Source organism: Carcharhinus amblyrhynchos, chromosome 1, assembly GCF_965287045.1.
Source record: "Carcharhinus amblyrhynchos chromosome 1, sCarAmb.v2.hapA, whole genome shotgun sequence".
NCBI lineage: Eukaryota > Metazoa > Chordata > Chondrichthyes > Carcharhiniformes > Carcharhinidae > Carcharhinus > Carcharhinus amblyrhynchos.
The window spans coordinates 82,477,592-82,493,301 of NC_137324.1; the positions used below are offsets into that span (position 1 = coordinate 82,477,592).

General features: G+C 45.2%; 1 protein-coding gene across 1 annotated transcript in view; it reads right to left on the reverse strand.

Annotated features, from left to right (window-relative positions):
• Positions 1-1,721: 1,721 nt before the first annotated feature.
• Positions 1,722-15,710, reverse strand: part of LOC145349747 (gamma-aminobutyric acid receptor subunit beta-1-like) — a 245,306-nt gene continuing 231,317 nt past the window's right edge. The window contains exon 9 of the mRNA XM_080198284.1: positions 1,722-2,188. Within this exon, the coding sequence (XP_080054410.1) occupies positions 1,841-2,188 (348 nt within the window). The 3' untranslated portion in view covers positions 1,722-1,840. The remainder of the gene's footprint in view (positions 2,189-15,710) is intronic.

Sequence of the window (15,710 nt, forward strand, 5' to 3'; positions counted from 1 at the left end):
CAAACTTCTGCCTGACATGTAGGGGTTGGCCTGGCTGGCGGAAGGGAGCTCAGACAAGTGGCAGGAGGCAAGGGACCCATGGGGACATTTTCTCAAGTCAGTCGACGCTGAATGCTCTGGATTTAAATTAGGCTGGGGTGAGGGAAGTGGGGGGGGTGGGGTGGAATGAACACTGACATCATTCGTATCATTGAGTTTGCAATTGGAACTGAGCAGGACGAGGATGTCAGGACTGTAATCTGTCAGGGTATTGTGGCTGTGATCACCCTGAGGATAGAACAAGAACATTGGAGCTGCGATCAGGGTTTGATAGGGGACTGAGGTAGCATGTGCATTGAAAAGATAGAAATGGCTGGATAGTGGATTAGGTTTTTCAATCTGAACGGTTTAACCTCCCCTCCCCCCCCAACCCATGACTCACTCCCTGCCCCATCACTAACCTGACTCTCTCTCGCTTGGTTACTCAATTTGGCCTAGAGTTTAAGAAAAGTCCGTTGCCCTCCTGACTCACCCTGATTAAGTCAGGGATGGCAATGGCAGAGATGCCTTCCTGCTCAGAGGCCAATTGAGACTTTCAAAGTGGATGATTAACTGCCACTTAAAGGTCTTATCTCACTGCCACTGGTATTCTACCAGAGTTGGGGGTGCGGTTTTACCAGGACAAATTTAATGTCTGCATTGGTGGCCCCATTTCGTGGCAGGAAAGCAACCTCATTGCATTCATTTCTAGGACTGCTGACAGGATTAGATGTTAATCAGGCAGTTAACTGCCTGTTGTTGGGATTCAATGGCTTTAGGGGCAAAGATCCCACCTCTAAGATCTGCTGGCATGTTAGGAGGCTGGCAATTATTCAATCCCAGCAGCGCCACCAGGATCAATGACTAATGATGGTACTTCAGGAGATTCAAATTAGCAGCCATTGAGGAGGCCCCAGCAGAAAAGTGATTCAGGCAGACTCCCTGAAGTCAATTAGGCAGGCTACCATAAGGAGGTAGGGTGCTCAGTGTGGAAGATGGACAAGGTCCGCCAAGAGTTCATCTCTCTCAGTCCTTCAGGGTTGACTGAGTGGCCTCTCCACATGGAGTGGGCCCTCCCAACTACGAGTACAATACCACCACTGGTGCTGAGCTGAGGCCCTGATTGGCCACATAACGGCCCTAATCGGTCTGCAGACATGGAGGTTATCCTCGGTGGCTCTCCACACCGTGCCTTCCCTCCTGGTTAAATGGATCCCTGCCTGAACTCTCTGCCAAGGTCAGCCTGACAGGTCCCAGTGAGCCTGCATCTTTCACTTGCCAGTTGCAGCCTTCCTCCTGGTTATTGCTTTGAGTTCTGCTGCAGTTCCAGCAGTAGCCATCACTCCTGGTGGTGTGACTGGGACTGAAAGCTGTTGGCTTTCTGATTGGCAGCAGCTCTTGGGGGACAGCATCTTTGCCTTAAGGCACAAGAACCCTGATGCCAGCCAATTAAATGCCTGACCTTTAATCCTTCCAGGCCCCCGAAAATGGCTATGGCATGATTACCACCATTGCACAACAGCATGGGTGGGGCTAACAGCATAGCCATTAAATTTGGCCCCAAATCTTTAAAGCAGAAGTTATTGAATGGCTATCAGTAGAAGTTAAATACTGAACTACAACAACTTATTTTAAAGCCAAATCATTCAGAGTGATCAGACACAGATTCATTGATAAACACATTTATGTATTTAATCCCCAAAACAACATTAGGGCTGAGTATCTTACCTTAAGGTTGTTGCTATATTGCTATTACAGTTCTTTAAGGGTTAATAAAAGAAAACAAAAAGGAATTCTACCCGTTCTGTACATAATGTTTGAGTTAGTGTACATAATAGAGCCAGTAAACCAAGTTAAAAAACCCAAATGTAACAGGAAAGACCACCCTTGACCACCTGTCTATGGCATTCACATCAGCCAAATTTGGGATTTTAATTTTTAGTTGTGATGTTCGTCGCCGCAACCGCCCTTTCTTCTGAACCATGTTCCTTTCTATTGTGCTTCTGCCATAGGCATCCCTGCTTGTAACTGGCCTTCTGTACTGGATGTTGGCACCATCATAAGAAAACATGGTCGCTCTTGGATCGTTGATATTCGTCAACACCTCAGAAGCTGTCACTTCATTCCTTATTTCAAGAGTTGTCAGGAGAATATTTTCATGGGCATCCACCTGTGTTGAAAAGAGAAATATTTTGAGAAACAGAGAAATATGTTGATTTAGGCAATGTGATATAGAGCTGATGTTACTGCTTGCGCAGAAATAGGTGAACTTCACAAACTGAAGATTAATCATTATCATTCCTATGTGTAACCCATGGCTGTCTTGATTTAAAATGGACTTCCAAGATGCACCTTGAAACTTTGACCTTGGCACTTGTAAGGGCTCAGAAATTACAGTGGGGCAGCTGTAGAACCAGAAGTATGTTGTTTAGCCCAACAGTCTCCCTGGACATTGACTCTGTCCAAAATGCTGGAGATGAGTTCATAAGAACTTAATATATTTATGATTTCTTTTGCTGGGACAGTAGAAGACAACAGAAATATGAAATTGAATCTTACTGCTTTGTGGAAAGGATGCTTTGAAGAGAAAATATTTTCGTCTTGAGGTAGCCCTTTCTGTTATTGACGCTTTTTATCAGGCGAACAATCTCTTTGAGGTTGACAGCCAAGGGGAAATTACAGTGCAATGCTGTAAAGAAAGTATGATTGCATTTTGACGTTGCAATATGTTGGCTAATGGAGGAATTGGTAGCATTTCCAGGCAGGTAGATTATCCCTTTAGTCCCTCCTTTTACATTGATATCATGAGTGAGGGTCAGGCAAACAAAACCTTTCCTATTCACAATGTGCATCTGGTTCTGAAAGGAGATGGTAGTCTAATGCTGATGGACGCAGCCATGAGATCAAATTCCACCATTTCAAGTTGTGAAACTGAGTTTCGTGAATCTTTTTCCATTCATTAACTTCCTTTATAGAAGTTAGTCAGTCTGGTTGACATGTCATGTTAATCCTGCATGAAGTGATTGATTGGCTAAAATGGCTCACTAGATTTGTTTAGCCACTGAAATGGCCAAACAAATCTAGTGAGCCAGTCACTTGAAAACAATTGTTAGCTAAGGCAAGGTAAAAATCAGCATAGCTATTCATACTAAGTTATTGAATTACAAGAAGACTCAGACAGTACCGATAACTCTGAAAAATGGTCTCCACTAGCATCTGGCACTGGTGTGTTCACATTAGGATCAACATGCTGATGTAGTCACACTTACAAAACCAATATTCAGTTATCTCCTGAGTGGGTCCTTTGTCACCGGCAGGGTGAGCATTCTGAAACTGGTGCATAGTCGTTTACAGTCTTCTGAGAGTCTTCAACATTGATTCAGATTATATCCAATTGAAAAATGGTGGTCGACAATCAAGCAATAAATCCACTCAACCAGAGTGGAGTCCAGTATGAAAATGAAAGAGTTGAAGGCTGAACTGCTTACAACATGTCGTTAGTCAAAAATGCCAAATGGGAACACTAACTTGGTCTCCTTCTGAGGTCCCCGCCAACACAGATGTCAATGTCCAGCCAATTTAATTCACTTAACATGACATTTTAACATGACTGGAATATATTGGTGACAGAAAGTATAGGCCCTGACTGCAAGTTCTGAGTGCCTGTGCACAAGAACCAGCTGTTCCCGGAGCCAATGTGCATGTGGTATGTAATACACCATTTCAGCTTGTGGAAAGAATAGAGGAAGCCCCTATTTTAAAAAATGATATCTGCAGGCTATCCAGGGCCTTGTACATCTTATTTCCCACCTCTCTAAAGCCTTTGTATACATTGGCTGAAACTTTACCGGCTCGTAAGATCACGCTCGAGGCGAAAGGAGAATGTCACTTTGTGAGTCTAGTCGGGGTGGGTGTGCCAGTAAAATCAGGGCCAATGCCCCTGTGACTGCAGTTGTGAGGTGACAAGCAATGAATGTATCCAAACATAAGGGACCACAGGGAAACTTCTGTGAGTTCTTTTGAGACCATTTCTGGCCTATTTTCTTTGTTTTTTTTCATAATGGCACACAGATTCTCATTACCCTCAATTAATGTGGGTAGCATGGTGGGTGGGCGGCACAGTAGCATCGTGGTTAGCACGGCTACTTCTCAGCGCCAGGGAACCGGGTTCAATTCCCAGATTGGGCGACTGTTTGTTTGGTGTTTGCACATTCTCCCCATGTCTGCATGGGTTTCTTCCAGGTGCTCCAGTTTCCTCCCACAGTCTGAAAGATGTGCTGGTTAGGTGCATTGACCCAAACAGGCGCCAGACTGTGGCGAAAACAGGAATTTCACAGTAAATTCATTGCAATGTTAATATAAGCTTTACTTTTGACCAGTAAATAAATAAACTTTTTGGTGTAATTTATTTCTTGCAATGCCATTACCATCAGATGTCTCCTGAAGAGGTCATGATGTGGGTATGCCGGCGTTGGACTGGCGTAAACACAGTAAAAAGTCTGACAACACCAGGTTTTATATGCTCTGTCTTTATATGCTCTGTATGCTCTGTCTGAGGCCAGAACTCTCCATTCACCTGACGAAGGGGCTAACCCGAAAGCTTGCGAGTATATTATCAAATAAATAGGTTGGACTAAAACCTGGTGTTGTCAGACTTTCTCCTGAAGAGGTGACAGGTCCACTATGATGAACGAATATCATTCTGCCTACCTGCCAGTACTCACCTCTACAAAGTGAGCTTTGAATATGTTGTGGAACTGAAAAGGTGGAGAATGAAAGATTTTCAAAGATTATTAGAGCACTCAAATGTCAAGATGTTAAATGCATAGGAGTAGGCAAAGATAGGTAGATAGAAATAAGGGCTGTGATTCTCCCAGAAGTGCTGAATTGGTGGAGAATTGTTCTAAATCCTGACTGTTCTTCCAGTTCAGCTTCTCACCTGAATCTCTGCACTCTGTGCAATGTAGAGGTCCCAGTCGTGAATATCATTAAAAACCCAGGGGGTGGAACCTATTCACGTTGGAGTTTAACAGTTCTGGAGCTCTGTGCATGAGCAGTGGCCCCAAACTATCAACCTCCTGATAGCTGGCTACACAGTGCCAGGGACCCCACAGTGCTGCCCCTTCAGCTCCCTCACAAGGCCCCGACAGCAATTCCCGGGCCAGCCCTGACACCCCATGTTCTAGAGTGCCCCGATGTCCAGGCCCCCGCCCCCCCCCCCCCCCCCCCCCCAGCAGTGGCGATCCCCCCCCCAGACCCCTCACCCCAGCAGATCCCCCCGCTGCTGGCCCCCCTCAGGGTCAGACCCCTCTCGGGGCCACGCCCATACCGGGCAAACCACCACCCCCACTCTCTCACCACCCCCCAGCCCACCCAAATCACGCCCCCATCCCAGACCGATCCTTTCTGCAGAGCGGCAGCGGGACCCCCCCACCCCCTGATTGCCTCTAGGCCCAACCCACAATAAGCCCAGTCCCCTTGGCACTGCCTGATGCTCCTTGGGCATTGCCAGAGGGTACAGGCTGGCACTGCCCGTGTGCCCATGCCCAGGGGGCACCACCCCCAACCACCCAACCCCCCTGAGGGGTCCTGATTGCTCCCGTCTCATTCCAGCGGGGTCACCCGCTAGTTCCCTGAATGTAGGGAACTCGCTGGAATGAAGTACTCCTGGCAGGGTGGGAGATTCAATAGGGACCTGAAAGGTCCCAATAATAAACAAATATACATATTTAAAATACATGCAGAAAAGATTTAAATGACTTACCTGCCTTCCCACCAATTACCAGCATGGTCTGGCTGGCAACTGTTTGCCGGCTCTGGGAAATGTGCATATGTTCCCGCCACATGCGCAAATCCCCATTTAAGCCGCAGGTGCACATCTCCCACTGCGACCCGACAGAAAAGTTACGGTCACAATGGGGGAATCGCGGCCAAGGGGTCAAATTTGTGATGTCAATGATATAGGCCAGAATGCAACATCCTCGCCACCACAGAATCGCAGCCAGCGAGGAGTGAACTACGGAAATCTCCGTTGACTACGGGCAGGATTTTATGGACTCGCTCGGGCGAGACTGGAGATTCTCACCCGTGGAGTCAGAAGTTTACCTTTGCATGTTTTTGTATCACTGACTAGGCCAGGATTTCTTGCCCATCCCTCAATTTTTTTTAAATTCATTTGTGGGACATGGGCTTCACTGGCTGGCCAGCAGTTATTGCCCATCCCTAATTGCCCTTGGAGGGCAGTTGAGAGTCAACCACATTGCTGTGGCTCTGGAGTCACATGTAAGCCAGACCAGGTAAAGATGACAGATTTCCTTCCCAAAAGGATTTTAGTGAACCAGATGGGGTTTTCAGGCAATCAACAATGTGTCATACTCATCAGCAGATTCTTAATTCCAGGTAATTTTTATTGAATTCAAGTTCCACCGTCAGCTGTGGTGGGATTCAAACCTGGGTCCCCAGAACATTAGCTGAGTTTCTGGATTAATCGCCTAGCAATAATACCACTAGGCCATTGCCTCCCCTCTTAATTGCCTTTGTAAAGATGTTGGTGAGTTGCCTTCTTGAATCGCTGCAATCCATGTGATGTAGGTACATCCACAGTGCTGCCAAGACGGCAGTTCCAGGATTTTGACCAAGTGAAGGAATGATAATATAGTTCCAATTCAGGTTTGAGAAGGACGCTGAGGCTTTTAACAGTCTGATTAATTTGAGGTAGAAGTTGACAAGGCGTAATGTTTGTGGTTGGGACTGGCTCCAGTTTGAGTCCAGCAGTGAACAGAATCAGGAGGCCAACTGGTGAGTGTGATTTTAATGAAGCACACCCACTTTTTTATTACGAACTGAAGACTTGTCCTTTAAGGTCTGTCTTCACCGCGTTGACTCACATTTTTTAAATGGAATTGTCAACTTCTGAAACTGTGCAGCCTCACCCGGGAATAATGTTCTTGCCCCCATCCACCCACCATGCTCAATCCCTCCCTCACACCCTTGTGAATGCCCATCTCCGTCCCTCACCATTGATCAACCTCTCAACCACTCACAATATTCACCCTCTTCACGCCCAACATTGTTTATCTTCTGTCATCCTCCAGTGATGCTCATCCTCCATCATTTCTCCCTGACAGTGGTGACCCCCTCACCACCAACAATGTTCACCGCTTCCCTCACTCCGTCAATGCTCACCCCCACTCTCACCCTGCCAATGCTCACCCCCTCCCTCACCCCAAGACTGCTCACCCCCTCCCTCACCCTGACAGGTATGCTCACTCCCCCCCTCACCCCGACAATGCTCATCGCCTCCCTCAATCTGACAATGCACACCCACTCCCTCACCCCAAGACTGCTCACCCCCTCCCTCATCCTGACAATACTCAACCCCCTCCCTCACCCCAACAATGCACATCTCCTCCCCCACTCCGAGACTGCTCACCCCCTCCCTCACCCCAACAATGCACACCCCCTCCCTCACCCTGAGACTGCTCACCCCCTCCCTCACCCCGGGACTGCTCACCCCCCTCCCTCACCCTGACAATGCTCACCTCCTCCCTCACCCCGAGACTGCTCACCCCCTCCCTCACCCCGGGACTGCTCACCCCCTCCCTCACCCCAACAATGCTCACCCCCTCCCTCACCCCGAGACTGCTCACCCCCTCCCTCACCCCGAGACTGCTCACCCCCTCCCTCACCCCGAGAGTGCTCACCTCCTCCCTCACCCTGACAATGCTCACCCCCTCCCTCACCCTGAGATTGCCTACCCCTCCCTCACCCTGACAATGCTCACCCCCTCCCTCACCCTGAGATTGCCTACCCCTCGCTCACCCTGTCAATGCTCGCTCCCTCCCTCATCACAACAATGCTCACCACCTCCCTCAGCCCAAGACTGCTCAACTCCTCCCTCACTCCCTCCCTCACCCCATCAATGCTCATTCCCTCCCTCATCCTGACAATACTCACTCCCTCCCTCACCCCACAATGCACATGCCCTCCCTCACCCCGAGAGTGCTCACCCCCTCCCTCACCTTGACAATGCTCACTCCCTCCCTCCCCCGAGACTGCTCACCCCTTCCCTCACTCTGACAATGCACACTCCCTCCCTCCCCCTGAGACTGCTCACCCCTTCCCTCACCCCGACAGTGCCCACTCTGTCCCTCATCCTGACAATGCTCACTCCCTCTCTCAGCACCCGACAATGATCAAACATTCCTGCATCACCAAATAATGATCAGCCTCTCCCTCACCCAACTATGCCACCTCATCCCTCATCACCAGATAATGTTCACTCTCTCCCTTACCCCTGACAATGCTCTCCACCCTCACCCCTTGACAATGTTCAATCACCTGCCATTCATCTACCTCTCCTGGATGTGCTGGCTACTTGCTTTGCCACAATCCTGCCCTGTAATTAAATCAAGGCCTCTCTGTGTGTGATTCTAGCTTTTTCTATAGTCCCTCTTCACGTCACATTGGATACAGAATCTGCATCTGCTTAGGTTCTACTGCTTGAAATGCTCGTCCTAAACATCATTGCTTTTCCACCCCTCTTTTCCTTGCAAAACCTTCCTTAGAACTCTATTATTAGACATATATCTCTTCTGCTGTACTGTCTTAAAGAGATAGACACTACACACAACAACTGTGAGTGGCAAAGGAACGGCTTTCGCCATTCATCTCATGTAAAGTCACCAGAGAATGTGGGTAAGCTTGTCTGTGGAGCCCGCTACTCTTTTGCTGTGTGTCTGAATACCGTGGCCTCTAAGAAGGTCAGTGGTGTCTGTCAGCAGGACAAGAAACAGAGAAGCTATTCTTCAAATCAGATTGAAGAATCCTCATAGATGGCAAAACACAAAGTAACCACACTTAAATCATTGTCCTAGAAGTTAACTGAAGATTGGGACATGCACATGGGATTATGGGCAAGACATATAAAAGCAAAACACAAAAACTATAGGTACATTACTAATAGCAATTTCCATATTTTACCATTTGACTGTGCATGTATAGGCACTAGAAATTGTCAATTTTACCCAGTTGTACCAGTAACAGCCTTACTGTTATTGGTACAATAAAATCTGGCCAATATCCCAGATGCGTAGACTGCCAACTGCGTCTGGTCTATTACTTGTATATTCCATTATTAATATATTGGGTATATTTTCTAGTTAAATCAGAAAGAAATGGCGCACTGTGGGTTTTATGCCCATCAATTACGTTGAAGTCAACCATATTCAGATTGCTACAGTGCGTTTCAAGACCTACTACTCATACTGGGAGTTCAATGCACTGTGGCTGGACTATCTGATACTTTATACTGACCCTGCTGGTACAGAATATTGGAAAATCCTTTCACTGAAACAAAAAGTAAATTTGCACACACTCCATAAAATTGTTTTTTGCATTTCAAAAATGACATCAATTCTTTCCATTTTAATTCTGGTTGATTTGAAGTTGTCCAAGATTAACATCCTCATTCTGAAGAAGACCCCAAACTACTCAAACAATTCCATATAGATTTAATCATTATGCCTCAATGATCAATGGCAGGCTACTATCATTGTTTTTTCTACTTGTGCTGTCAAACATTTCTACACAAATTAGCTGTGGCAACTTCCCCTCTGTGGATACAGCGTGCAGTTTATTGACTGTCAGATCCTCCCTGACTAGCATACTATCCTCCTGCATTTAATTTGTTTTTATCTCTTCTGAACATTCTGATATTGCTACAAAGTTCACATCCAGCCTTTGCTTTTAAGCACGAGGCAGTAAGTATTGAGGCTCTGCTCGCAGCATGATCTTTCCTTGAAAACAGATCAGACATTTCTGATCTGTCACAGGTCAACAAGCTCAATTTGCAACATCTAATTCTATGATCCATCTCATGCTAGGAGCAAAATTTCAAAAAGATTTATCCATATCATCATTAAACTGATTGGCTCAAGCTTTTCAATTTCACAAAATGGCTTCTCAGCATTGGCATATTCTTTATAACTAGATTTTCTTTGAGTTTACTCTCCCTAAAGACCCAAATCTCCCAATCCCCAGATTGTTGGAGACTAGACTAACGACAAGAGATGTTTATCAGGACCCTGCTGAAGTCCTGAAAAGCAGACCTATGTGAGAATTGCCTCAGAAATTTAAACTTGCAATGGTCAATTTTCTCGCTCCTGGGGACCCTCTATAAATGTCTCTGACTCTAGGAACAAGAGATGGAGACTTGGGGAAGATCTGTCGTACTTACCTTTATAATTAGCCAAGATATGTTAGACAGTTTCAAACCTGGTCTAACACCTGGGTAACTCCAGCCATAGTTTTTAAATTATCCTGAGATAGATCTTGGAAAATTATCCAATTGCTTTCTCTTCATGAAAATCTTTTGTTTCTGAGTCCCATGCTACTTCATGGCATCTTACTGCTTCACTCCGTGATGATAATATAATTGTGGATCTGTCTCTCCCACTGTCTTGTGAAAACACTCATTTCAATCACAGCAGCAATTCAGCTGCCTTATGTTCACTGCTGGAAGAACATTTAGCTTTCAGTCTCACATGTGATAAATCAATGCAACACTTCTTTTATATTCTAGCTCCCTATTAATAACAGATACGGTCAGTGTTTGGTTTTCCATTCTACATTCTAATGGTTAATGCAACCTTACTAATTATTTGTAATCTTGTTTGCATAGCGCTGAGAGGGCCACTGTGCATGCACCGATTTTGGCACTGCCGGCCTCCCATTCGCTAGCCAGTTCGATCGTTGGTCAGCTCTGCGATCCCACAATGCTGCCCCTCCAACTCCCCCCACATCCCAATTGCTGGCCTCCCGGACATCATGTTGAGATGCCAGCATTGGATTGGGGTGAACACAGCAAGAAGTCTCACAACACCAGGTTAACATTCAACAAATTTATTTGGTAGCAAACGCCACTAGCTTTTGGGGCTCTGCCCCTTCGTCAGATGAGTGACACTCACCTGACGAAGGGGCATAGTCCCGAAAGTTAGTGGCGTTTGCTACCAAATAAACCTGTTGGACTTTAACCTAGTGTTGTGAGACTTCTTATTCCTGGACATCCCCAGACCAGCTCTGGGTAGCCGCTCACCTACCAGCCCACATCAATTTCTGCTTCTCCAAACCCCAGCAGTTCTGAACCCTAATTCCACTACCGCCCCATCGGCAGCCCCAACCTCCCCATTCAGCACCCTCCTCCCGCAGGCTGACTCCCCCCCACTCCACCCAGATGGCCAGCCCCGATCACTACCGACCCTCCCTCTGCCTGTGAACCCAGTGCAGAGTGGCAGCAGGACATCCCCAACCCCACTGGTCTCCCCGCCACATGCCCCATCCCCGAATAGACCCCACACCCCTCTGGCCCTGTACTCTTGGCACTGCCTGATGCCAATTAGTAGAGAGCAGTTGTAAACCCCTGCTGTAAACCCCTGATTCTCCCAACTCACTGCTGGAGCAGTGCAGTGGGCTGGGAAAATCGCCCCCATTTGTCAAAGACACCTGCCATAAATTTTAATCAGGTCCCTATACTTGCAACTTGCCTGGATGAGTGCAGCTGCAGCTGAGTATTAATACTCAGGGGACTCAGTATTATCCATGAGAAAGCAGCACTTCATCTATCACGTTACCCATTCATTCCCTCCAGCACTGACATAGACACCATTTACAAGGTGCACTGCAGCAACTTACAAAGTTTCTTTCGACAGCACCTTTCAAACCCGCAACCACTAACACCTAAAAAGACAAATACAGTACATGCACGGAATCACCATCATCTGCAAGTTCCCCACCAGATCACACACCATCCTGACTTGAAAATATGTTGCTGCTCCTTCACTGTTGCTAGGCGGAGGTTCTGGAAACCCTAACAGTATCAGGATTGTACCTCCACCACACTCCATGGATTACAGCAATTCAACAAAGTGACTCATCACTGGCTTCGCAAAGGCAATTACAGATGAATAATAAATGCTGGCTTTGTCAGCAATGTCCCATCCAATGAAAAATTAAAACATTATCAGTCTTCACTGAATTTGCTCCAACATCTATATAAGTGGAGATGCTCTTGTTAGAAATTCTAGAATAGTAAAGTATAAACAGCCTAATAAAACTAATTTGTCAGCATCCATCTGTATGTGGTGTACTCGTAGTGAAATTTATATAAGGTGTTTTGCAGAACTTGTGAAAGAAAATACAGCTCTGCTAACTGTAGGTGATTGTTCAGTTGGATGTGCATGTTAAGGAAGATAAAATCGCTTGCAAACAATATTGAGTTGTTGAGCTATAAGACAAAGTGGCTCAAGGGAAATTTGTGACTCCTTCTTGCCAGTGTCAAACAAACAAGTGAACATCACTTGAGGGCCAAAAATACAAAATACTAATTAAACAGCACTGAAGTGAAGTAATGTCTTATTTTAGCAGCATCAGTCCCGAACAAGTCTCGTCTCAGCTCCAATGAATATATACTAAAGTATTAAAATTTGTTAAAACACTTGGATTATCATACATTGTTTCATTGTAAACTGTGGTAAGCATGATATCACTGTGCATTAAAAAATACTTTCTGTGCTTGATGGGAAATCCAGCATGATCAGGCAATCATCAGTACAACGATTAATTAGCTAATGTTACATTAATATTTTTAATAACTATCAAAAGATCTTATCCACTCAAATTTTTGCTCCCTGTGGCAAGTGTTAATAGGAGGTTGGAATTATTGGGCCAATAATGTAATAAAAGAGTGAGGATCAGAGTAATGGGTAGTGATCTCTATTTGAAACAGTAGATACTTCCCAAAATTGCACAAAGGCCTAAGCTGCTTCTGTGCTATCTTTCTGTAAAGATATGGAAAATGGATCTTAACCAGTGATTTGACAACTTTCTGATTTTGAGTGAGATTACAAACTATGGAGTGTGAGAAAGTAAAATTCAATGCCAGTGTCTTGCGCTTAAACAAAGAAGACTATAATGAGATGAGGGAGGAGTTGGCTAAGGTAGACTGTGAGCAAATATTTTAAGGTGGGACAATTGAGGAACAGTGGTGCAATTTTTCACAGTGCTCAGTAAAAGTATACCAGTGATAAGGAAGGACTATAGAAAAAGAAATAAACAGCCATGGATATCTCAGGAAATAAAGGAGGGTATCAAATTGATAGAAAATGCGTACAAAATGGCAAAGATTAGTGGGAAACTAGAGGATTGGGAAATCTTTAAAGGTCAACAGAAAGCCACGAAAAAAGCTATAAAGAAAAGCAAAATGGATTATGAGAGTATACTAACTCAGAATATAAAAACAGATAGCAAAAGTTTTTTCAAATATATAGAATGAAAAAGAATGGTTGTAGTATAAACATGGATGTTTCAGAGGATGAGAAGGGGGATGTAATAACTGGAAATGAGGAAAAGCTGAGGCATCGAACAAGTATTTTGTGTTGGTCTTCACAGTGGAAGACATAAATGGCATGTCAAAAATTGATGACAAAAAGGCTATGGCAGGTGAGGACCTAGAAACTATCATTATCACGAAAGAGGTAGTGTTGGGCAAGTTAATGGGGCTAAAGGTAGACAATTCTTCTGGACCTGATGGAACGCTTCCCAGGGTACTACAAGAGATGGCAGGGGAAATAGCAAATGAGCTAGTGGTAATTTACAGAAATTCGCTGGACTCTGGGGTGGTTCCCGCAGATTGAAAAACAGCAAATGTGATGCCATTGTTTAAAAAAGGAGGTAGACAAAAGGCAGGTAACTATAGGCTGGTTACCTTAACTTCCACAGTAGGGAAAATGCTTGAATCTATCATCAAGAAAGAAATAGTGAGACTCCCAGATAAAAATTGTCCCATTAGTAAGACACAGCATGGGTTCATGAAGGGAAGGTCATGTTTGACTAATTTGGTGGAATTCTTTGAGAACATTACTTGTGCAGTGGACAATGGGGAACCTGTGGATGTGGTGTATCTGGATTTCCAGAAGGCATTTGACAAGGTGCCACTCCAAAGACTGCTACATAAGATAAAGGTGCATGGTGTTATGGGTACTGTATTAGCATGGATAGAGGATTGGTTAACTAACAGAAAGCAAAGGGTGGGGGTAAATGGATGTTTTTCTGGTTAGCGATCAGTGACTAGTGGTGTGCTTCAGGGATCAGTGTTGGGACTGCAATTGTTTATGATTTACATAGATGATTTGGAGTTGGGGACCAAGTGTAGCGTGTCAAAATTCGCAGATGACACTAATATGAGTGGCAGAGCAAAGTGTGCAGAGAACGCTGAAAGTTTGCAAAGGGATAGATAGATAGTTTAAGTGAGTGGGGAGGGTCTGGCAGATGGAGTACAATATTGGTAAATGTGAGGTCATCCATTTTGGTAGGAATAATAGCAAAATGGACTATTATTTAAATGGTAAAAAATTGCAGCATGCTGCTGTGCAGAGGGACCTGGGTGTCCTTGTGCAAGAATCTAAAGGAATTGGTTTGCAGGTACAGCAGATAATTAAGAAGGCAAATGGAATTCTGTTCTTCATTGCTAGAGGGATGGAGTTTAAAAATAGTGAGGATATATTGCAGCTGTATTGGTGCTGGTGAAGCCACACCTGGAGTACTGTGTACAGTTTTGGTCTAGTTCCTTGAGAAAGGATATACTGGCACTGGAGGGGGTGCAGAAGAGATTCGCTAAGTTGATTCCAGAGTTGAGAGAGTTGGCTTATGAGGAGAGACTGAATAGACTGGGGTTATACTCACTGGAATTCAGAAGAATGAGGGGAGATCTTATAGAAACATAAAAGATTATGAAGGGAATGGATAAAATAGAAGCAGGGAAGTTTCCACTGGCAGGTGAAACTAGAACTAGGGGACATAGCCTCAAAATAAGAGGGACCAGATTTAGGACTGAGTTGAGGAGAAACGTCACACAAAGGCTTGTGAATCTGTGGAATTCCCTCTTCAGTGAAGCAGCTGAGGCTACCTCATTGAATGTTTTTAAGGCAAGGATAGATACATTTTTAAACAATAAAGGAACTAAAGATTACGGTGATCGGGCAGGTAAATCCATGAAAAGATCAGCCATGAATGGCAGAGCAGGCTTGAAGGGCCAGATGGCCTACTCCTGCTCCCGGTTCTTACTTTCTTATGTCCCAGTTTGAGGGACATTGTTAGTACTTCACCTGCAGGATTTTCTTGGATGAATTCTTATTATGGTACCATTTTTCTTTAGCTTCTTGCTTTTTATCTTGTTAAACTTCTACACTGCACTTTGTTTAGAAAAGTTGATAATCAGAATCTGAATTGGAATATGCAAACTCTATGGGGTTTCCTTGCTTTTTTTGGGAGAATAAAAGGATGGATGCAAGATGTGAATCAAAATGGAAACTGAATTCTCTCTTGAAATGAGGCACACAGATCTTGGCACATTAAGGTGCCACAATGGTTAGCATGGCTACCTCACAGTGCAAGAGACCCGAGTTCAATTTCGGTCTCGGGTGACTGTCTGTGTGAAGTTTGCACATTCTCCCCGTGTCTGCGAGGGTTTCATCCGGGTGTTCCGGTTTCCTCCCACAGTCCAAAGATGTGTGGGTTAGGTGGATTGGCTATGACAAATTGTTCCTTAGTGTTACGGGGATTGGTAGGGTAAATACGTAGGGTTATGGGGAAAGGGCCTGGGTGGGATTGTTGTTGGTGCAGGGGCCAAGTGGCTT